The sequence below is a fragment of the Scyliorhinus canicula genome, chromosome 19 (assembly GCF_902713615.1).
Source record: "Scyliorhinus canicula chromosome 19, sScyCan1.1, whole genome shotgun sequence".
Lineage (NCBI taxonomy): Eukaryota > Metazoa > Chordata > Chondrichthyes > Carcharhiniformes > Scyliorhinidae > Scyliorhinus > Scyliorhinus canicula.
Window position 1 is genome coordinate 6,067,932 of NC_052164.1, and position 22,612 is coordinate 6,090,543.

Sequence of the window (22,612 nt, forward strand, 5' to 3'; positions counted from 1 at the left end):
TCGTCCAGTGACAGTACCGCTGTGCCATCGCCTCCCCTCAATTGCTGCAATCGCTCCCTGTGCCATTTTTTGCCAGCGTAGCAGAGTGGATGTTGAATATTATCTGCTGAATTCTGCCCTTCCCTTTCCCATAACATCCAGAGCCAGTCAATAACAATTGCCAGCAGAGGCTTTACTGGTTCATTTTACCGCAATCTCCGTCTCAGGGATACTGAGGCCAATTGGCTGAGGCCAGTTTACTCTGTACATACAACAGGTCCCCAGATCTTTCTCAGTCTGTACAAGGTTGAACCACAGTGCGCACATAGAGCACTGAGCTGCTGCAGCCCTTCCTTCCTATAGGTGCCCCACCGAGCTTGTCCTACAAGGTTCCCGTTAGCTTTGTGTCCACAGTTGGCAACAGCGCCACCAACAGGCCCCTGCCATTAATGCAACAGCAATTAGAAGAAATCCAAAGTATTAATATATCCTGTTAGCAAGAAAATGTAAATTTGCTCTTAGGCAAGGGACTTTGGGATCTCCCAAAAACTTGGTTAGAAAAATGCTTCCTTCTACTTGTACGGCCCTGAGAAACACATTGATGAACCTCTACTGAGCGATTTAGTCATGTGGAGAGACTGGAGGAGCTGGAATTGTTATCTTTAGAACAGGGAGGTTATGGAGAATTTGATAAAGGCGTTGAAAATCATGAAAGATTTTGATAGAGTAAAGAGAGAGAAACTCTGGAGGCAGAACGAGGGGACATAAATTTATGATGACTGTCAAAATAACCGATGGAGGGGGATTCAGGCGGAAATAATGAGATTTTGTTTACAGAGCGGGTTGCTGTATCTGGGCTACACGAGCTGAAAGGCTGATGGAAGCTAATTCAATAATAACTTTCAAAAAAGGAATTGAAAAAGTATTTGAAGAGGAAGGGCAGGGGAGTGGAATTAATTGGATATTCGAAACCAGCATAGACACGATGAGTTGAATTGCCTTATTCTGTGCTTACGAGCGGTATACACAAAGTGATAGTTTTTCTTTCAACAAGATTTTCAAAGAAATATTGTATCTTTAAGAGTTGTAAGAATTTGCACCTTGCTGTGACAGCTTGCAGGACCTGACACTCTATAACCCTGAAAGAACCATCACGGTGAAAGGTTCCATCGAAGCTTGCTGCAAAGCTGAGGAAGATATCATGAAAAAAGTGAGAGAGGCTTATGAGAATGACATTGCTGCTATGAATGTAAGTTTACATCCTAAAAAGTCATGTTTTCTCTTTTATTGGCACATACGTCCTATTTTTCTTTTCACTTTATTGCATTTGTAGACTCTAGTTTCATCTTTTTCCCTGTCTCTGTTTTCTCTCGCCTCGTCTCTTTCTCTCCGTTTCTTTCCACAGCTTTTTTCCTCTCAGTTTCATCCTCTCTTATCTTCTGCCTTTGTTTCTCTCTCCCCCTGTTCTGACAGTGTTTATCTCTCTCTCTATTCTGTCTCTCTCTGTTACTCTCTCTGTCCTCCCTTCTCTTCTATCTACCGTGTGTTCTCTCTCTTCTCCTCTGTCACTGCTCTGTTTCCTGTTTTCCCTCTCTGTTCTCTATTTTTTTAATCACTTTTCCTTCCTCTCTATCCTTCTGAATTGCTTTTTCCCTCTCTTTATTAAACAAGGCCATTGGTTGAAAAATTGCCATTAAAAAATGAAACTTTAGTAACTGAGCTTGCTAAATCCCGAGTGAAACTGCACAGAATCCACAGCCTCCGGAAATCCAAAACACACGACGGCAGCTTTGAGAATTTACCTCAGTTTCCAGATCAATTCTCACCTTCTTTAGTTAAGGCGGAGTTTTAGATTGGATCAGCTGACAGACAGCCTGATGCTGCCCCATTATTCTAGTCACATCCCAGTGAAATCTTCACAATGTTTAACATATGAGTGACCGATACCTATTTTAATTAAATAACATTCATTGATGTCCCAGCACATCAGGTCTGCAGTCCAGGAACAGTCGGAAATTCTCCCAGTAGCAATGCTGATTGGTTAAAATCATCAGTTCTCCACACGTAAATCTATCCATCCCGATGTAACACTCCTGTATCTCTCTCTCTATATATATATATATATGCCTGCCCCAATGTAACACTCCTGTATCTCTCTCTCTATATATATATATGCCTGCCCCAATGTAACACTCCTGTATCTCTCTCTCTATATATATATGCCTGCCCCAATGTAACACTCCTGTATCTCTCTCTATATATATATATATATATATATATGCCTGCCCCAATGTAACACTCCTGTATCTCTCTCTCTATATATATATATATATATGCCTGCCCCAATGTAACACTCCTGTATCTCTCTCTCTATATATATATATATATATATATGCCTGCCCCAATGTAACACTCCTGTTGCTCCATTCATGAGGTTTTTGAGGTTTAACAGTCCTTTATGCTAATTCATTTAAACTGTTCTTTTTCCAGCTCCAGGCAAATTTGATTCCTGGCTTGAACCTGAATGCTCTGGGCTTGTTCCCACCCTCCTCGTCCACCGTCCCCCCTCACCCTGTAGGGGTAGCACCAGCAACACCTTACGGTCCCTACATGGTGAGTCAGTCAATGGGGTTTTTCACATTTGCCCATTTCGGGGCAAGGTTCGCAGTGAGGCCTTCCATCAGAACGAAATCAGGTGGGTTAAAAACCCACAGCGAATAACTTTCAAAAGAGATTTGGGTCTCTAATTTAAAAGGAAATACTTGCAGTGCCTTGGCAGTTGGGGGGGGGGGGGGGGGGTGGTTTAACTGGTGGAACCTGTAAAGAGCCAGCACAGGTACTGTGGACTGAATGGCCTCTTGTGCTCAATCATTCTATTTACGCTGTAGTCATTTTTAAGATGGGAGCATGTCAACATAGGCAATATTGTAAAAGTAACAACCTTCCCAATGTTAATTTCTTTTAACTGAATGGAAATTAACATCTGGGGAAGTCTGTAATGTGCGACTGTGCCAATATCACTGAAAGTCAAAATGAACCCCCTGTCACTTCCTGTGTTGGATTGTGGAGCTGTAGATGAGAGACTACATTTTCAGCCTGGATGTGATTTTCTCCTTAAGATTTAGCATGCAAGGGCGGCACATGGCACAGTGGTTAGCACTGGGACTACGGCGCTGAGGACCCGGGTTCGAATCCCAGCCCTGGGTCACTGTCCATGTGGAGTTTGCACATTCTCCTTGTGTCTGCTTGGGTTTCACCCCCACAACCCAAAGATGTGCAGGTTAGGTGGATTGGCCACGCTAAATTGCCCCTTAATAGGAAAAAAAATAATTGGGCACTCTTAATTTATATATTTTTTAGAATTAGCATGTGGGGAATCTGTTTAAGGGCATGAATGACAGCGCTGAGCATTGGCCGCGGATGACGATGAGTTTGATTTCTGCAGCAAACCTCAGACCCTGAGACAGTCCACGTCTTCATCCCTGCTCAAGCCGTGGGAGCCATTATCGGCAAAAAAGGGCAGCACATCAAGCAGCTGTCTCGATGTGCGGAGGCTTCTATCAAGGTGAGAATGTTTGTTTTCCTTAATTTGCTCTCTAAGGTGGTGGTGAGTCTTCTTATCTCAAAGGCTTTGTTTTGATATAACACAGTGTCTTCTTTGGCCAGTGGCGAGGGCACGGGGTGTCACTTCGATCATGTGAAACAGGAGTTACACGTGGGAGAAATTTACCGTCGCCAACTCTCCAGGAATTATTTCTGGCCATTGCTGTGAGCAACAAGCACTGAAACATTCATTTAAATTTCTCTCACCGCTTTATTTATTAATTATAAATATAATAAAGAAAAGGGAAAGACTGGGCCAGGTGCCTTCAGATCATGTATTCAAACCTCCAGAAATACATCCAGCCAGCGTTGGTAACTGTATCCAGGTTGCTGTCCTTCAGGGGTGTTAGTGAAACCTGAGTTCTTGGCAATGCTCACCCTCGGTACGAGGTCAACCTGCCCGCCCCCTCCGATTTGAAACAATTGCGACTTCGGGACCCCCATTTGATCACAGTGCTGGGGCCCCAAGACCCACAGCAAAACCCTGTCTGTTGTTTCCAGTGGAGAAAGCATGTTCTGGACTCCTCCTGATGCCTGCTGCATACATGAGTTCACCAGTGTAATCCTGGCAGGTTCCTAGTTAAACCTGAACCAAGATCAGTCAGGGAACAAACGTTAGCCCTGCTTTTCCACCCCTGCTCTGCCCTGGGACTCAACAGGATGAAAAAAGAACTCAGGTGGGATTTCTGTTTCGAAAGATGCTAAGGAACTGAGCTGGAGGAAACCCATGCATGGATAAATGATGGCCAAACAGCTGAATATTTGTCCATACTCACTAATGGCTGATGAGAAGAATGACCCCTTTAGTGAAAAGGTTGCTGGCTCTCTTCTGTACTCCAGCGCAGTAGTCAGTGCCAACAAGAAAGGAGGAATATTGTGTTACAATTTGCTTGAAGCTGTTTCGCATGGGCATATAGCCTGGACAAAGAAAAGTACAGCACAGAACAGGCCCTTCGGCCCTCCAAGCCCGTGCCGACCATGCTGCCCATCTAAACTAAATTCTTTTACACTTCCTGGGTCCGTATCCCTCTATTTCCATCCTATTCATGTATTTGGATTGAATGAGGAACCCTTTAAAGATGAAGCAATTAGCCAAGCCATAGTTAATCACTTGAATATTCCAATGATCTCCTGGCTGCCTCCATCCCGTCATAAACTTGCACTCACCCAAACCTCTGCTGTCCATATCCTAACTTACTCCAAGTCCCATTCACCCATCACCCGTTGTGCTCGGTGATTTACGTTGGCATCACCTTGATTTTAAAAATGTCATCCTTGTTTTCAAGCCCCTCCATGGTCTTGCCCCTCGCAATCTCTGTAACCTCCTCTAGCCCCACAACATGTTGATATCTTTGTGCTTCTTGCAGCTCCCCGATTTTAATCGCCCACTATAGGCAGCTGTGTTTTCACCTTTCTAGGCCCAAGTTCTGTCACTTTCTCCATCAACCTCTCCACCCGTATCCCTTCCTTTGAGATCATCCTTAAAAGTTATATCTTTGACCACATCTTTGGTCACTGGTTCTAATGCACAATTGGTGTCAAATTCTGGCTGATAGCATTCCTTTGAAATGTCTTGCACTATTTTTACTATATTAAAGGTGCTCTATCTAAGTACAAGTTGTTATTATTGCCACAGAATCCCCCAAGCATCAATCTAGGTGTAATATCTGAATATCTTTCCTCTCAGATCGCTCCAGCAGAAAGTCCGGACACCAAACAACGTATGGTTATCATTACAGGACTACCTGAGGCCCAATTCAAGGTAAAAAAGGCAACTTAGCAATAGTAGATCAGTCTTCCGGAAACAATTTGTGAGAACTGTTAATATCCTATCACTGCTGAAAACCTGCTCAATATTATTCCACCATCTTACACCGCATTTGGTGTCTGTACTTGAGACTAGTCCCATCCGGACCAGTCAGTAAAGGTTAGAGATAGGGTGGCACGGTGGCGCAGTGGTTAGCACTGCTGCCTCACAGCACTGAGGACCCAGGTTTGATCCCAGCCCCCAGGTCACTGTCCGTGTGGGGTTTGCACATTCTCCCTTGTTCTATATGGGTCTAAAGCAATGATTTTGGGTTTAGGATAAACATACTCCCTTTTCACATGTTACCCCCCTTCCAGTCCAACCCCATCTGCTGGGAATATCTCTCTCTCTCCCTCCATCCCTCTCTCTTTACCTCACTTTCTCCTTTTCCTTCTCTTCTCTCCGAGTCGCTTTCTCTTCTTCCCTCCCCTCTCTTTTCTCTCTCTCTCTTCCTCTTCTCTTTCACCTTCGTCCTTTTTTCCATCCCACTTCGTCTCTGCTTCTCAGCTCTCTCTCTCCCATACTCTTTCTTTCTCCCTCTCTCTTTCTCCCTCTCTTGTCCCTCCTCCATCTCTCTGCACCCCCTCCCCACCTTTGTTGTAACAATTCCACATGAAATGATGTTGCACCTGGACAACAATGTGCTTAAATTGGAATTAATTGTCAGGCTCACCCAGGCAGTTCCTGTGCCAGGGGGCAGAAGCACCTGTACCACTGGTTGTTATCAAGAGACCCCAGGATGTAAATCTCAGTTGAGGATGGAATTGAATTCTGCTTGCTGACTCTCAACTTACACATGGAGCACAGCCACATTTGCGATTTCCTGGAATATTCCACTGTCTTCAGTCAGCAACAGGGGAGCTGGGCAGAAGACACAGAAAGCATCATTTGAATGTGTTATCAGTCTGGGTTTACAGAACCCCAAAGTGTTTCATGGAGTTCAACCAACCCACAACTTTTAATAGATTGTGGTGTGGGAAGCACACAGCGTACTCTCCAGGTGTGATACAGCAGAAATGGATAAGTGGTTTTTAACACAAAACAATGTTTATTCTATGAACTCAAGTTAACCCTTTTGAAACAAACATTGAATAACCCCCAAAATACTACAACACTAAATCATCCTTCAAACTGTTCCTTTAAACATCCAAAATACTTCAAACCTTCAAAAATAGGAGCACAACAGGTTCCATTCAATATATTTATAGTCTTTGGAGTGCAGAAATCAACAGACCAGCTCTGGGTTTCTTCCTGCAGCTCACAGCAAAACACACAGACATTCCCAGCTGCCTTCTCAAACTCAAACTCCAAAAAGCAGAAGTGAGCTCAGCTCCCCCCACTCTCTGACATCACTTCAGTAATATGATCAGCACCATGTCTTAAAGGTACATTGCTTAAACATTCATTTCTTAAAGGTACTCTCACATGACAAATGACTTTTTTTCTCTTTTCCCCCACAGGTCCAGGGTCGGATCCATGGGAAGCTGAAAGAGGAAAATTTCTTTGGACCCAAGGAAGAAGTCAAACTTGAGACGCACATTAAGGTTGCTGCCTCAGCAGCGGGCAGAGTGATTGGCAAAGGAGGGAAAACTGTAAGTGCCGGTAATTACTGGTCCGTAGGTTTTGGAGTTTTGGTTATTGACTGGGGGAATAATGTTGAGGTTGAAGAACATAGAACAGCCTCCTGTGCATGGGTCATTCATTGTCAGCTCACAAGATGAAATTAGGGCATGAGTAGACAATTCAGCCTTTTGAACCTGCTCCACCATTCAATAATATCATGGATGAACTTCTGTCACAGTTCCACCGTCCTTCATTAATTCCCTTAGCATCTAAAAATCTATCAATCTCTATCCTGAACAATCTCAATGACTTGAGCAAGCACCGCTCTCTGGGGTAGAGAACTCCGAATATTTAGAGCCCTCTATGTGGAGAAATGTATTTTTATCTCCTTTCTAAGTGGCTGATCCTGTATTCTAAGACTAGACAAGTGTTTTAGATTCCCCAGGAAAGAGAAACATTCTCTCAGGATCTACCATTCCATGCTTCTTAAGAATTTACTGTGTTTCAATGAGATCACCTCTCATTCTTCAAATATAGGCCCATATAGAACACAGGTACAAACTTACATTAACTCTTCCAGCTATGTGCTGTAATAAAATCGTTCACAACAAACTTGGAACCATCCAAAGAGAAAAAAAGGTGAATATTAGGCAGGAAGATGGAGACAAATGTAGATCCCTTACAGTCTGAAACAGGAGAATTTATAATAGAGAACAAGGAAATAGCAAAGCATTTAAACAATAACTTTAGTTCTGTCTTCACAGAGGAAGACACAAATAACTTCCCAGAATTACTGAGGAACTAAAGGAGGAGGAGGAATTGAAGGAAATTAGTATTGCTTGAAAAATAGTGCTGTAGAAATTAATGGGACAGAAACCTGATAAAGGCCCTGGGTCCAGTAGATTCTAAAATGGGTTGCCGTGGAGATAATGGATGTGTTGGTTGTCATCTTCCAAAATTCTGTAGATTCCGGAACTGTCCGGGCAGATTGGAGGGTGGCAGATATAACCCCACTATTTATAAAAAGAGGGAGTTGCCAGGGAATTACAGACCGGCTAGTCTAACATCAGTAGGAGGAAAAATGCTTGACTCTCTTCTAAAGGATGTGATAACAGGACACACAGTATCAACATTAGACAAAGTCAACATGGATTTATGAAAGGGAAATCATGTTTGACAAACCTACTGTAGATTTTTGAGGATGTAACGAGCAGAATAGATAAAGGTGAACCAGTGGATGTGGTATATTAGGATTTTCTGAAAGCTTTTGATAAAGTCCCATATAAGATGTTACTGTGCAAAATTAAAGTGCATGGGATTGGGAGTGATACATTGGCATGGATTAAGAATTGGTTAGCAGACAGGAAACCGAGTAGGAATAAATGGATCTCTTTCAAAGTGGCAGGCAGTGACTAGTGAGACACAGCAGGGATCAGTTCTTGGGTCCCAGTTATTTAAAATGTTTTCAATGATTTTGATGAGGAACCAAAAGTAGTAATTGCAAGTTTGCTGATGACACAAAACTTGGTGGGAATGTGAATGGTGAGGAGGATGTTAAGGGGCTTGATTTAGACAAGTTGTGAGTGGGTAAATACATGTCGGATACAGTATAATGTGCATAAATGTGAAGTTATCCACTTCGGATGGAGAAACAGGATGGCAGATTATTTATTTGAATGGTGGTCGATTGGGAAACATTGGATGTACAAAGGTACCATTGTACAGCAAGCATGCAGGTACAGCAAGCATGTAGGTACAGCAAGCATGCAGGTACAGCAAGCATGCAGGTACAGCAAGCATGCAGGTACAGCATGCATGCAGGTACAGCAAGCATGCAGGTACAGCATGCATGCAGGTACAGCAAGCATGCAGGTACAGCAAGCATGCAGGTACAGCATGCATGCAGGTACAGCAAGCATGCAGGTACAGCAAGCATGCAGGTACAGCATGCATGCAGGTACAGCAAGCATGCAGGTACAGCAAGCAGTTACAAAGCCAAATGGTGTGTTGGCCTTCATTGCAAGAGGATTTGAGTGCAGGAGCAGGGATGGCTCACTGCAGCTGTACAGGGCCTTGATGAGACCACACCTGGAGTAATGTGTGCAGTTCTGGTCGCCTTATCTGGGAAAGGATGTATTTGCCATAGAGGGAGTGCAGCAAAGGTTCACCAGTCTGATTCCTGGGATGGCAGGATTGCTGCATGAGGAGAGATTGGGTCAACTGGGCCTCTGTTCACTGGAGTTTAAAATTCTGACGGGGCTGACAGACTGGGATACAGGGGTGTTGTTTCCTCTGGCGGGGGGGGGGGGGGGGGGGGGGTCTAGGACAGGGAGTCACAGTCCCAGGATACGGGGCAGGCCATTTAAACTGAGATGAGAAGAAATTTCTTCACTCAGAAGCTGGTGAACATGTGGAATTCTCAAGTACAGAAGGCTATGGAGGCCAAGTTACTGAATATATTTAAAAAGGAAATAGATAGATTTCTCGACTCTAAAGTGGTTGAGGGGTATGGGGAGAATGTGGGAGCTAAGCATTGAGATAGAGGGTCAGCCATGATCATGTTGAATGGCAGAGCAGGCTCGGAGGGCCGAATGGCCTACGCCTGCTCCTAGTTTCTATGTTTCGCATCCACTTGAATAAGCGGTCAGAGCCTGCGTTCAACATCTCATCTGCAGGGTCTGCGTTTAACATCTTATCTGAATAAGCAGGCAGGGCCTGCATTTGTGCTGGGTATGACGATTGTGGTTGTTGGAAATCAATCATCTCAGTTCCACTGCAAGAGTCCCCTGGGTTAGTGTCCTAGACCCAACCATCTTTAGCTGGTTCATCAATGACCTTCCCTTCACCATAAGGTCAGAAGTGGAGATATTCGTTGATGTAGGTAATGTGAAAAAGTTTCACTTGACTGATTCCTGGGACGAGGGATCTTATCTCATGAAGAAAGGTTGAACAGGTTGAGCCTGTACCCATTGGAGTTTAGAGTAACGAGAGGTGATCTTATTGAAACATGCAGGGCGGGATTCACCCCTACCCGGCGGGGCGGGGGGTCCTGGCAGGACGGAGTGGTGTGAAACACTCCCGACATCGGGTCGCCCCGAAGGTGCGGAGTCAGGGGCTAAGCCAGCTCCGGAGTGGTTGGTGCCCCACCGGCCGGCGGGAAAGGGGCTTGGCGCCATGCCAACCGACGGCGGCTGGCGCGATTTGGCGTATGCGCGAGAGTGCCAAAGCGTGCTGGCGTCATCCCCGCGCATGCGCAGAGGGATTCACTTCTGCACCGGGAATGGCGGAGGACCACAGCCTCCGGTGCGGAACAATAGAGTTCCCCCACGGCACAGGCCCACCGTGCCACTAGGTCCCGCCGGTAAGGGACCTACTCTAATTTACACCGGCGGGACTGGCAACAGACGGGCGGGACTTCAGCCCATCGCGGGAATAGATAGGATAGATGCGGGCGGGTTGTTTCCACTGGCGGGTGAAAGCAGAACTAGGGGGGCATAGCCTCAAAATAAGGGGAAGTAGATTTAGGACTGAGTTTAGGAGGAACTTCTTCACCCAAAGGGTTGTGAATCTATGGAATTCCTTGCCCAGTGAAGCAGTTGAGGCTCCTTCATTAAATGTTTTCAAGATAAAGATAGATAATTTTTTGAAGAATAAAGGAATCAAGTGGAGCTGAGTCCACAAAAGATCAGCCATGATCTCATTGAATGACGGAGTAGGCTCGAGGGGCCAGGTGGCCTACTCCTGCTCCTAGTTCTTATGTTATGAGAGCAGAAAAAAGCTGAGTCATTGAATTTATTCAAGGCTGAGTTATATGCAGGTTGGCACGGTGGTGCAGTGGTTAGCACTGCTGCCTCACACCGCCGAGGACCCCCAGGTTCGATCCCGGCCCCGGGTCACTGTCCGTGTGGAGTCTGCATATTCTCACCGTGTCTACGTGGGTCTCATCCCCACAACCCAAAAGATGTGCAGGGTAGGTGGATTGGCCAGGCTAAATTGCCCCTTAATTGGAAAACAAAATGAATTGGGTACTCAAAAATTATATTAAAACCAAGGTCCAGACACAGGAAAATGGAGTTGCGACTACAGCCAGATCAGCCATGATCTTATTGAATGGGGCTTGATGGGCCGAATGGCCTAGTCCTGCTGCTATCTTCTTGAGGTTGAAGTCAAAACACGTTATTCGGTATTATCGAGAAGGATTTACTCTTCATTCTGCTGTCCACGTTTTAACTGGCACCAAATTCTCTCACCCCTGTGCTTGCTGAACCACATTGGCTCTGGTTAAGCAACACCTTGGTTTTAAAATTCTCATCCTTGTTTTCAAATCTTTTTGTGGCCTTGCCCCCTATCTCTGTCATCTCCTCCTGCCCTACAACCTTCCAACATAGTTGTGTTCCTCTAATTCTTGCCTCTTGAGTGTGCCCGATTTTGATTGTGTCGACGTGTATTCAGCTCCAAGCTCTGCAATTGCCGCCCTGAAGCCGTTACCTCTCCACGTTTTTTCTTCTTTAATGACCAAGCTTTCACTCATCTTACCTCATATCTCCGTCTCTGGCTCAGTGTCAAAATTTGCAATCAAAACACTCCTGTGAAGTGCCGCGGAATGTTTTATTACTTTAAAGGTACTGTGTGAATACGGGGTGTTGTTAATCAATCCTGTACCTGCCCGGGAGTTCTTGGTATTTATTATGTATGTTTATGTCTGTGCAATAATACTCCGATTGTTGAGAATTCAGCTTTGTACGATTGTTTCTCACTCTATCTCTGTGATTTCTTGCTGTAGGTGAATGAGTTGCAGAATCTGTCCAGTGCAGAGGTAGTGGTGCCTCGCGACCAGGTCCCAGATGAGAATGACCAAGTTGTGGTCAAGATCATTGGTCACTTTTACGCAAGCCAGGTAGGCACACATTCAGCTGCCTCTAGTCAGACAGTGGATCATAGAATAGTTAGAGGGTAGGACGCCATTCAACTCATTGTGTCCATGCTGCTATCTCAAAGAGCAACTCACCTAGTCCCATGCTCCTGTCTTTTCCAATTGAATCTGCCTTTGTCACATTCTCAGGTACAGAAGTCCAGATCCCAGCCACATCTGCATAAAACGGCTTTACCTCATGTCACCATTGCTCCTTTAGCCAATCACCTAAATCGGTCTCTGGTTTTCCACCCTCAGCCAATGGGAACAGTTTCTCTCCAATTACTCTGTCCACATCCTTCATTATTTTGAAAACCTCAATCAAATCTCCTCTTAATCTTCTCCTCTGAGGAGAACAGGGGGAGGCAGTGGCGTAGTGGTGCTGTCACTGGACTAGCAAACCAGAGACCCAGAGCAATGCTCTGGGGACCCAGGTTCAAATCCTGCCACAGCAGATGGTGAAATTTGAATTTAATAAAAATCTGGAATTAAAAAAGTCTAATGATGACCATGAAACCATGGTCGATTGTCGTAAAAACCAGATCTGGTTCACTAATGTCTGTCGTCCTTAACTGGTCGTTACTGCATCAACCACAGCAATGTGGTTGACTCTTAACTGTCCCCTCAAGGGCAATTAGGGATGGGCAATAAATGCTGGCACAGCCTGTGACATCCACGTCCCCCATGAACAAATCCAAAAAAACGTCTCTAATGTCTTTAATGTCTCCTTATCCCTGGGACTATTCTTGTGAATCTTTTCTGAACTCTCTCTGATATCTTCACATCCTTCCTAAAGTATAGTGCCCAGAACTGGACACAATAAGGTTACGGCTAAGCCAGGATAACTTTTGGCATTGCTTCTTTGCATCTTCCTCTTCTCCCTTCCGCATCTACTATGTCATGATACGGAGCACAATCAGGCAGCACCAGTCATGGACTGTAAGGGATCATACTGATTTTAAATGAGCAGAAGTTTGGTTGGGTTGCACCGTCCTCCCCACTTGATTTTCCTTTCTGTGCTGTGCTCAGTTTACACAATCTACATCCCAGAGAAAGTAATAAGTCAGTGAAATAACATTTGAAAATACTAGAAAGATGGGATTCAGAGAAATCTTTCAGGGAGTTTTATCTCAGTCCAATTCTCAGAGCTGGAAAACAATTCTGATTTAGACCCATGTTCATTTCCTGGTCAGTGCAAAACCTTTCAATTCATTGGGGAGGTATTGACCATGGGGAGTAATACAAAAATCTTCAATAATAAATTTGGACGTGATTTTCATTTCATTAGGAAGTAATTTCTATCCAAAAAACCTTAATATGCTTCATTATTGAAAGTAAAAGGGCATTTTGGGCTTTGAGCAACTTAGAATGATTTTATCTTATTGTACAGAAGGAGGCTATTTGGCTTGCAGGCTCTTTGAAAGAACTGTCCGGTTTATTTCCCAGCTTGTTGAGCTGGAACACAAATACAAAAGCAGATACTGGAAACCTGAAGTAATAACAGAAAAGGCTGGAAATATTCAGCAGGTCAGGCAGTGTCTATGGAGAGAAAAGCAGAGTTAATGTTTGAGGTCTGTGACCTCTCACTGGGCTGGAGCATAGTTCTAACATCCTGTAGCTTCTGGGTGGTGTGGAATGCAGCAGAACTAATGCTCAGAAAGATAAGGACAAGTTTAATTCCAACTTTAATCAATGTCAATGATTCAAAGTAAGGAGATAACAGATTGCACCATTTTTCCTCAAGAGGACCTACTGGGTGGGCCATCGCTTCCTTGGAGGCCAACTGCACAGATCTGTACAACTGCTGATTTGAAACAAGGATTTCAGCTGAATGCAATGGGAGTGTTGGGGGAGGGGGTGGCGGACCCTTGATGGAGAAATAAAGAGAAGATAGAGTCCCCATAGTCTGCAGCAGGCTCGCTTATAAACATTGGCCAGGACAACGTGGCAGCATTAATAAAGTTAAAAACTTTCTTGTTGTAAATATTAAAATAAAATTGCCACATTATTTAATTAAGACTTATTATGAGAGTTAAAATCTAGTACCCTGTACTATTTTGCAAGACATCTTTTGTTGTCAGTTCTTAGCCTACTCTGGATGTGCCAATATAAGAAGGTTGATCAGTATTTTCTACAATTGCAGCATGTGTCTGCGGTTGATACAATGACTTCACTTCAGTTAAACACTGTTTTATTTTGGCTCCAATATATCTTTTTTTTATAAAGAGAGATATCCCTTGCTTTACAAAAAATGATTCCTTTCTCAGTTACAAAGCCAATGCGCAGAGTGGACATGGCAAGCACTTAATCCAGCTCCTTGCTTGCTCAAAAAAACAATTCAAATTCAAATTGAATCCAAATCATGGTCCCCACAAAAGAGCCAAATGAGGTATAAGCTGACGAGCAGGATTACAACTGATCTCAAGCTTGATCCTACGCTTGATCTTAGTGAAAAGGCCTATTCTGTCTTGAGTAAACTGCAGTTTCTGCCTTAAATAAGGCAACACTTTGAAATTGACATTAATGCAAATAAATAATGATGCATGCTTTTTGGTCAATATAACTGACTGCCTGGTTTAAATATCTCCAATTTAAATGGTAGGGCCTGTATTTGTATCCAAATTTCAGCACTCAATATTACGAGTTGATTAATTTATTAACTGGGATATTAGTAGTAAAACTCTGCACTTAACAGGAATGCATTGTTCTTTAACACTCTTCCTGGCACTGAAACCCTGACAAATGAAGACTTTGTGTTTGCTAATTCCCACAATTTGTGTGTGAAGTATAAAGCTGATATGTCCCTTTGCCTCACAGCTAGCACAGAGAAAGATCAGGGAAATATTGGCTCAAGTGAAACATCAGCAGCAGCAGAAGGTACAAAGCAACCAGTCGCAACCTCGGAGGAAGTGAAACTACCAAAATGCCCCAGATACGTCCCAACAATGAAAACAGATGCCAGGCCAAAGAGTGGCTGTGTTCAGATCAACATTTTGTTCACCTTTAAAACTGTGGAAGGCTAAGTAAACATTATGGATAGAAATTACATTATCAGGCACAATTTGGTGTAATTTAAGACTTTTTCTACTTGAACTGTGTAAAAGAAACATTTGGATAGCAGAACCTCAGTTATTTGTGGGGACCAGACCAAACGTGCTTGCTAGACATCATCTGAGAGATTGGAGAAGCTATCACTCACATAGGTCCAACTTAGACTATGCTGCCAATTCTGTTATGGGATGATTCCTACCAATTCTGACTCATTTCTAATAGCAATATCATTACCTGTTATTAATAGTAGAATTACTACATTAGCGACTTCTGCTATTAACAACTTTTTTGAGACGGAATCTCCAATTTGGTCCCTCCAATATCTACTGGATTTTACTTTCCTGCCCTCCTAAAAGCCTTTGTCCTCTCACTCTTCTTCCCTGGCTACAAGGGAGAGGTATAAAACTGGTCAGGTTAGGGACAATATGACACGGTGAATATGGTTGGGTTTAAAAACCATGGAAAATGACAACATTGTACCCTATTACTCCTCAAGAACAGCACGGTAGCATTGTGGTTAGCACAATCGCTTCACAGCTCCAGGGTCCCAGGTTCGATTCCGGCTTGGGTCACTGTCTGTGCAGAGTCTGCACATCCTCCCCGTGTGTGCGTGGGTTTCCTCCCGGTGCTCCGGTTTCCTCCCACAGTCCAAATATGTGCGGGTTAGGTGGATTGGCCATGCCAAATTGCCCTTAGTGTCCAAAATTGCCCTTAGTGTTGGGTGGGGTTACTGAGTTATGGGGATAGGGTGGAGTTGTTGACCTTGGGTAGGGGATAGGGTGCTCTTTCCAAGAGCCGGTGCAGACTTGATGGGCCGAATGGCCTCCTTCTGCACTGTAAATTCTATGTAAAAGACAGGACTGATTATGGGATGTGGGAAGCCAGGAAAGAAAAACATAATATCCAGTGATGATCTCACAGCCATACGAGGTCTTGTGATGACTGTCAGATCTATCTGTTTGGATATAGTTAGCGACTTCTAGATTTGAGGTTTGTCACTGAATGCAAGTCAGTTTTGTTCTTTTACTGTAGTAAGTAATTGAAAAAAAATCTAATGAATTTCCACCTTGTTTAAGTCCAAAGAACCCCAAAACATTTGTTCATTTTCTGCTAAAAGAATGGTTTGAAATAAAAAGTGATAGGTAATATAACATACATTAAAAAAGTAAATAAAAAGCCAAATGACTTAGTGTAGGATGATATAGCCCTTTTTGATGTCACATAACGTTATGTTGTGATCAATAAATCTATATGAAAGACCTACAAGTAAAAATGTAGTCCTAATGGGTTTATGGACTTTTGGAGCAGATTAGAAATATTCTGACAATAGATATAAAGTTTCCATTAAGGTCAAATCTTTATTATGGATTACATAATACACGGGATAAGGAACAGACAAATGAAAAATAAGTAGTAGTGGTATTGAAATGTGTATGTGATGTACAGAACTGTGTGCAGTGCTTTCTCACAGGGGCAATCAGCTGTTAGGAAGCAATCAGAAGGATTCCTAGCATTGCACTTTTGTATTTTAGTTTTATCCAGATATGAGGCAGCTAGACGCCTGGAAGTATCTATAAGGTTGGTGTCTGTGCTTGAGTCCAGGAATGCTAGGTGGGTTCACGGGGGTTGAATGAATAGTTTGAGAGCATCAAATCAGTAGTGTACAGTGTTAGCTACATCCCATCACTGGAGAATTGAGGCCCTGTTATATTTCAGTTGGACTCCGTTGAGCATAACTCTGGAGTCTTGTTTTTAAAGAAAACTTAACAAAGTCTAGAGTCATTTTATCGCCATCTTACATGTTTGACCTTAATGGAACCTTCCGAAAAATATTGGGAAATGGTTTAAGATGTTATGTTTATGAATGCTTCCTCTGGGTAATTATTGTTCAACAATCTCTAAAAGGGGTATTGAAACTGGGTACAATACATACTTGCTCCTTCTCCTCTTCTACCATCCTACCGATAGGATGCTATAAACCAGTTGAACTTTGCTGATTGGCTGAGTACATTGTGGGAATGGGCATAGGAATATTGGACAGAATTCTCCGGTCGTTGCAATCGCGGGCAGCGCACCCCGGGCAGCAAGTTTCCTGGCGGCGTGGGGTAGCTACAATGGGAAACCCCATTGACAAGCGGCGGGAGTTTAGAATTTTGCCGTCAGTGAACAGTACGTCACCGAGAAACTGTGGCTGGCGGACCATAGAATCCAGTCCATTGGAATGGGACACAGAATAATCAACCTTCATCGAGCTATTGATTTGTCTACTTTTATTATTTTATACTAAGCCTTCCATAGTGTTAAAACTCTAGAAAATTGTGTAATCTTGCCAAATATTAAATGAACTGTGATGATTGATAAGGTAATGCCAACCGTGAGTGGTGTTAGCTTAAAATTTATTTTGCTTCCTTGAACTGAGAAGTTACGAGCAAATTCCTTCCGAGTGGCCAAGATTTAGTGTGGTGTTTTCCATATAACAATCGTGCCACCTTCTTGTGCCAGAGAGAGTTATAGTTGGAACCTTGCGTGGTGGACACAAATCTGTTCTGATTTTATCTCTTGTTTTTTTTCCAACCCTGGTATTCGTAGTAAAGCAAAGACAGTGGAAAGAAAATAAGAGTCCCATATGTGAGGAACATGATATTCACTGAAAGAGATTAAAATAAGTGAATAGTTTAAAGAGAGAGAAAAATGCAGCTTTGATATCTGGTCCGGTCCCTTTACCAGGAAAGATTTGTGTTTTTTTTTTAATTAATTGAGTTACGAAAAATAAACTGAGAGAGAGAGAGAACACATAACACTGCTAAGGAACACCGAAGGAAGTATATTCAGCAGTGATGGCCCAAGGCATCACTGTGCGCTTTTACTAGACTACCTCAGGCGTTTAGTACCTCAACATTTGTTCCTTTTTTGCTTGCTGGTATTTTATATACTTATAAAGCTGATAGTCTTGAATATTTTATTTTTTTAATAAAAGAAAGTAAAATTTGCTGAGTTACGTACAACAGCCGGGAAATGTGTGGTGTGGGCTGTTAGATTTGCCCCTGCTTCTAGTCGGTGGAAGTGTTTAAATATTTAAAAAAATTAAAAAATTACAGCAACTGCCTCAGATCTGAGGTACAGACGTGCCACATTGGGAACAATTTGCATTTTTACATATTTAAAAGCAGTTGTCATGATGCAGTTAAATGCCACATTTTCTATTTTTAGACATTGAAAATCACATCTAATAATTTTTCAGTTAGTGCTGTGTAAAAGGTTTGGATTTTCTATACTAACCCAGATTCATTAGACTGTCACTATTATTATGTTAGCTTCTTTTAATATATTTAATTAATCTACCTATAATACGTTAAAGACCTTATTTCTGCATGCAAACCTTTTCATTAATACTTCCTATGTCCACGTTTATAATGGGAGAAAGCCATGTGAATTGTGCCACGATAAAAATACTCCCTGCTGCGTGTGAACAACATGTATGATTTTAGAATAGGACTGATTCACCTCTCCGTGCCCTGCACTAGTAATCTGCCAACCTCTACTTCAACCTCCCCCAACTTTACTCTTTACCCCTACTCTCGTATCCCACTTTATAATCGTGCATGGCTGTGACTCCCTGTGCATGTAACCTGTATCTCAACATCAGAGAGGGATTCATGCAGACTTTTGTTGTTAGCTTTGACTTCCTGTTCCCCGACTCTTTCATTACTCTTTTAAACATATTTATTTCAATCACAAGGTTTCAAAATTTGTTCACTATTTAAAGCTCCACACATTATACTTTGAGCTTCTGATGAAGAGGTTAATCTTAAAAACAAAAATAATTTCTTACTACTTGTTGGAAATGATTTTTTGCTTTCTAATTTTCCAGTCGTTTGTCGACAACTGTGAAAACCCAAAAGAAAGAATTTGACAGAAAGGCATCAAGTAATAAAACTTTCCACTAAACCTCTCCCAACAAGCAAGATGGAGAATTTCATACCAACCGGGCAAAGGGCAATTTAAGGCAACAGATGGTGATGGGTATGATAGAGAATGAAAGAGGTATGACCAGTTAGAATCTACAGCTAGAAATATTAGCAGGCTGCACAACTGTAATATCCCGAGATGCAGCCTTTGGTGAGGGAGAACTGTTAAACAAGGAAATGATCCTCAGTCAAATTCAAGTAGGGATGGACAATAAATGCTGATCTCGTCAGCAATGCCACCATCCTATAAACAAATAAAAAACAAACTGCAGGGACATACCCATGGGGAAGATAACTGAATTCTATAAAGCCTCCTTCCATTGATTCTACGGATTGAATTCCGTACTCCATCCCAAATGCAGATCCTAAAATCTCTCCTTATGTCCGCAACCCAGCTCCCTCTGCCTACAGAAAAAGACATGGACACAATGTCCCATATATATATATACACACACACACACACACACAAACACACAACTGTGTATGTACACACATGCAATCTGCAATGCCTTTAAAATAAAATGCTTTAAATTTTATTTCTTTGCATGATTAGTCTGGGGAAAATCCAAGTTTTTTGCATATGCCACCTGCTTTTACTAAATACTTCACGTGGGAACAAAGACTAGATTCTGAAAGTGGCTACATTTGTGCAAAGCCTGTTCAACCATTGCTGTATTTTTTTCAGGTTAAGGCATTGGCCTCTATACCTCCCTTACTTTTATTTGCTTAAATCGTGAAACAGCCTATTCAGACTTCGGCCTATTTTTTGTTTTATTTTGATCCTACAGCAAGCATCATCTCACCAACACCTGTTTGAGCCTTTTTTCTATCTTGAAGCTACAGTGTTGGCAATCTACACTTGCAGTGGGTTGCTAATTACTATTGACAGTCCTGCCATAGACACAATCTGCCTGGTTACTTGGATCCGATTGCTTCCTCCCTCGGTGCTCCATGTTATCCGATTTGCTGTATAGGTTAGAACATTTTTCCGTGGGGATATTTATGTTTGAAGCTTCATAATATTAGGGATCTTTGATGAAATTAATGATCTTAAGGGTCAGCAAAGTGCCAGTTAAAAATATTCTAGTAGGTCAATTTGCTTTAGGGGCAGGTGCACGTTACAAAGCCCTAATCCTTAAATACAGACCAAAAATTCTAGAAATACAAGGCATCCTAAAAGTAAAAATACAGTTTAATGTTTTGCAGTACAATAAAGAAGTAGATGGGATTTCTTAAAGGACAAGGACTTGTGAAATTAGGGACCTTGCCTAATTTCCCTTTCTAATTCTGATGAAGGATCTCTTATCAAAGTTAGTAATCTATCTGTTGCATTTCAGAAAATTTCCAATTCACACTTCGTACTCTTTCTTATTGTGCTTCAAGCATCTGAGACAGACAAATGATCAAATGAAGGAACTAGATTCATCTTTATGTTATGGAGTGGGATTATTTTGGAATGAGTTGCCTGCAATAAAGTTTGGTGCCAAAGAATGGCCTCATGCATTGATTAGAGCTTAGAAGCTTATTGGTTAATATGAGGTTGGCTATTGGATTGGTGCTTGTATAGCTTAAAGTGCAAGTCCGCAAGCGAGTCTAAGATGCCAAATCGGGTTTGACTTTACATTTCAGATTTCATACTGTGAACATTTACAGTTCTGTGCTGGAGCCAAATGAGCAATAATTGCAGCCCAAACATGCTGTATGGCTTCATAGTGTGAAACGGAACCATTCAGACACCTAAACTGGCTGTGACCTGCTTGGCTTAAAACTTGTCCCATTGTCCACATCCAATCTGCGGTGTCAATGGATTCAAGTGTTGGGCGGACCAGAGCCTCTGAGTCATTTATTTAATGATTGCAAAATCCCTAAGCCAAGCAATTCCGTCCGTTCCTGCTGTGTTGAATGCAGATAGACCCCACTAAGTCTGTGGATTGGCCATCCTTCTGTGATGTGGTGCACAGTTTGCTCTCTCCCAAAGGCACATAGGGCTGGCACTAATGTCCCATCTATGGAGGTTGGCCAAGCGGGATGTAGCCAGTCCTGAACCTGTTGACATCGTCCAGTTCAGAAGGCATCACTTTTGGTTACTGGCTAATCTTTCTGTCTACCTGTGCAAAAATTGCAACAGTCTTAACCAAGTGCTCCACTGAAATACATTTTTCCATAACACAATTCTCTTCATTTTCTAACTCTTCGAATCACTAGGCTGCAAGCCTCACTTTGTTTAGCACCAGAAGAACCAATGGTGAGTTTGTGGATTAGTAAGATACCAATGATAATGGGGGAAGGGAAGATACACATTGATTCAAATAAAGGGATCATTCTGGTATAGATATTGTCACTTGAATATTTCAAACAGGAAGACAATTAGATCAAAGTAGACAAGCAACAGTTTCTATGGCAGGACAGTATTTAAGATTTTATACTTCAATTTGAACTTAAAGAAAAGGAAGCGTTTACACGGAGCATTTTTTTTAAAAGTCACTATCAGGCTGTATGGAGGGTAGTTGGAAGTCAATTGTTCAACTTGTGGCCTGGCCTTTGAGTGGACGCCAGAGTTTAACTCATAATTGTAAAGATTCATAATTATTTTTAAAAATTGGGCCATTGTAAAACAAGAATATATATAACATATCAACAAAGAATTACTAGCTTGGTTTTGTTGAAAAGGCAATGTCCAAATCATGTGGTTAATGTGAGTTAAATCATGAGTTGATCCACGATCCGGAGATCCACGTTCTGGTGTTTAGAATTTCTTGCCGTGACGTGTTAATGGTTGATGCCTCCTCTAAGAGAATGAAACATGGAGCATTATAAGGCAAAGGTTTACCTTAAGCCCTCTTCTTCTAATAATTTTTGAGGGACTATTACCCAAGTTGCCTACCCCATAAGCCTCCAAAAATCTTATGATTCTGTTACTCATATGACAAGATTGAAGCAGGCTGATGTGCGGAAGGATTAACAAGTTCCTGAGAGTTGTTAAACACATTTGTTGAATATCTGATTGTCTCCAGTTATGTGATTCCTTGGTAACTAAGTTATCTTCAGCCAATTCACCCTCCTCCAATTTTCCCACCTTCCCTCTTCAACGATGACTCATGTTAGGATATAATTCTCCAGGTTCCGGTGGTCACGAGCCCCTTGCTTAACTGACCAATGCAGTTGAACTTTGAAAACTAGTTGAATGTGAAAAATGTAATGTCCAAACCTAATGTTTCCCCTTGCTTGATTTCTGCTCTATGCTCTCCAGCAAATATAGGGATAGATCACAGGCTTTATTTTCACGGGCTGTCAGAGGGGTTGGAGACTAAAGGTTTTACTCACCCATACCTGCCCTGGCAAATCCAGCACAGAGCCTTACTAATCAGTATGACTCATACTGACTCTGGCAAATTTATTCCCGGAACCTTTTTAAAATGAGCCTTCAGTATAATGAAGCCACTTCTACTGAAGTGAATCGAATCTTAGAACACACCAGCCCCCACTGAAAGCAAAATACTAAATATTCCACCTCTCCCTTCCCAAAGATTATTGGACATTGCCTTTTTCTCTGTAATTCTATTTTTGAACCATGCTGAGGTGCTTGGGATAAATGCATTTATATCCAAGACAGTAACTACCTCAAAAAGTTTTCTATGTGAAAAAAAAATGCTGAATTATGAGTTGCCCTCTCGTTACCTCTGCTCTGATGCAAAATTCCTTAACATTGCTAACCTTGGATTGGTGAGT

The 22,612-nt window shown here is 42.4% G+C and overlaps 1 protein-coding gene across 1 annotated transcript in view; it reads left to right on the forward strand.

Moving 5' to 3' along the window:
* LOC119954542 (insulin-like growth factor 2 mRNA-binding protein 3) overlaps positions 1-15,528 on the forward strand; it is a 207,421-nt gene extending 191,893 nt beyond the window's left edge. The window contains exons 9-15 of the mRNA XM_038779855.1: positions 1,093-1,228; positions 2,470-2,592; positions 3,425-3,544; positions 5,270-5,344; positions 6,850-6,981; positions 11,736-11,849; positions 14,682-15,528. Coding sequence (XP_038635783.1) covers positions 1,093-1,228; positions 2,470-2,592; positions 3,425-3,544; positions 5,270-5,344; positions 6,850-6,981; positions 11,736-11,849; positions 14,682-14,777 — 796 coding nt within the window. The 3' untranslated portion in view covers positions 14,778-15,528. The remainder of the gene's footprint in view (positions 1-1,092; positions 1,229-2,469; positions 2,593-3,424; positions 3,545-5,269; positions 5,345-6,849; positions 6,982-11,735; positions 11,850-14,681) is intronic.
* The last annotated feature ends 7,084 nt before the right edge of the window (positions 15,529-22,612 follow it).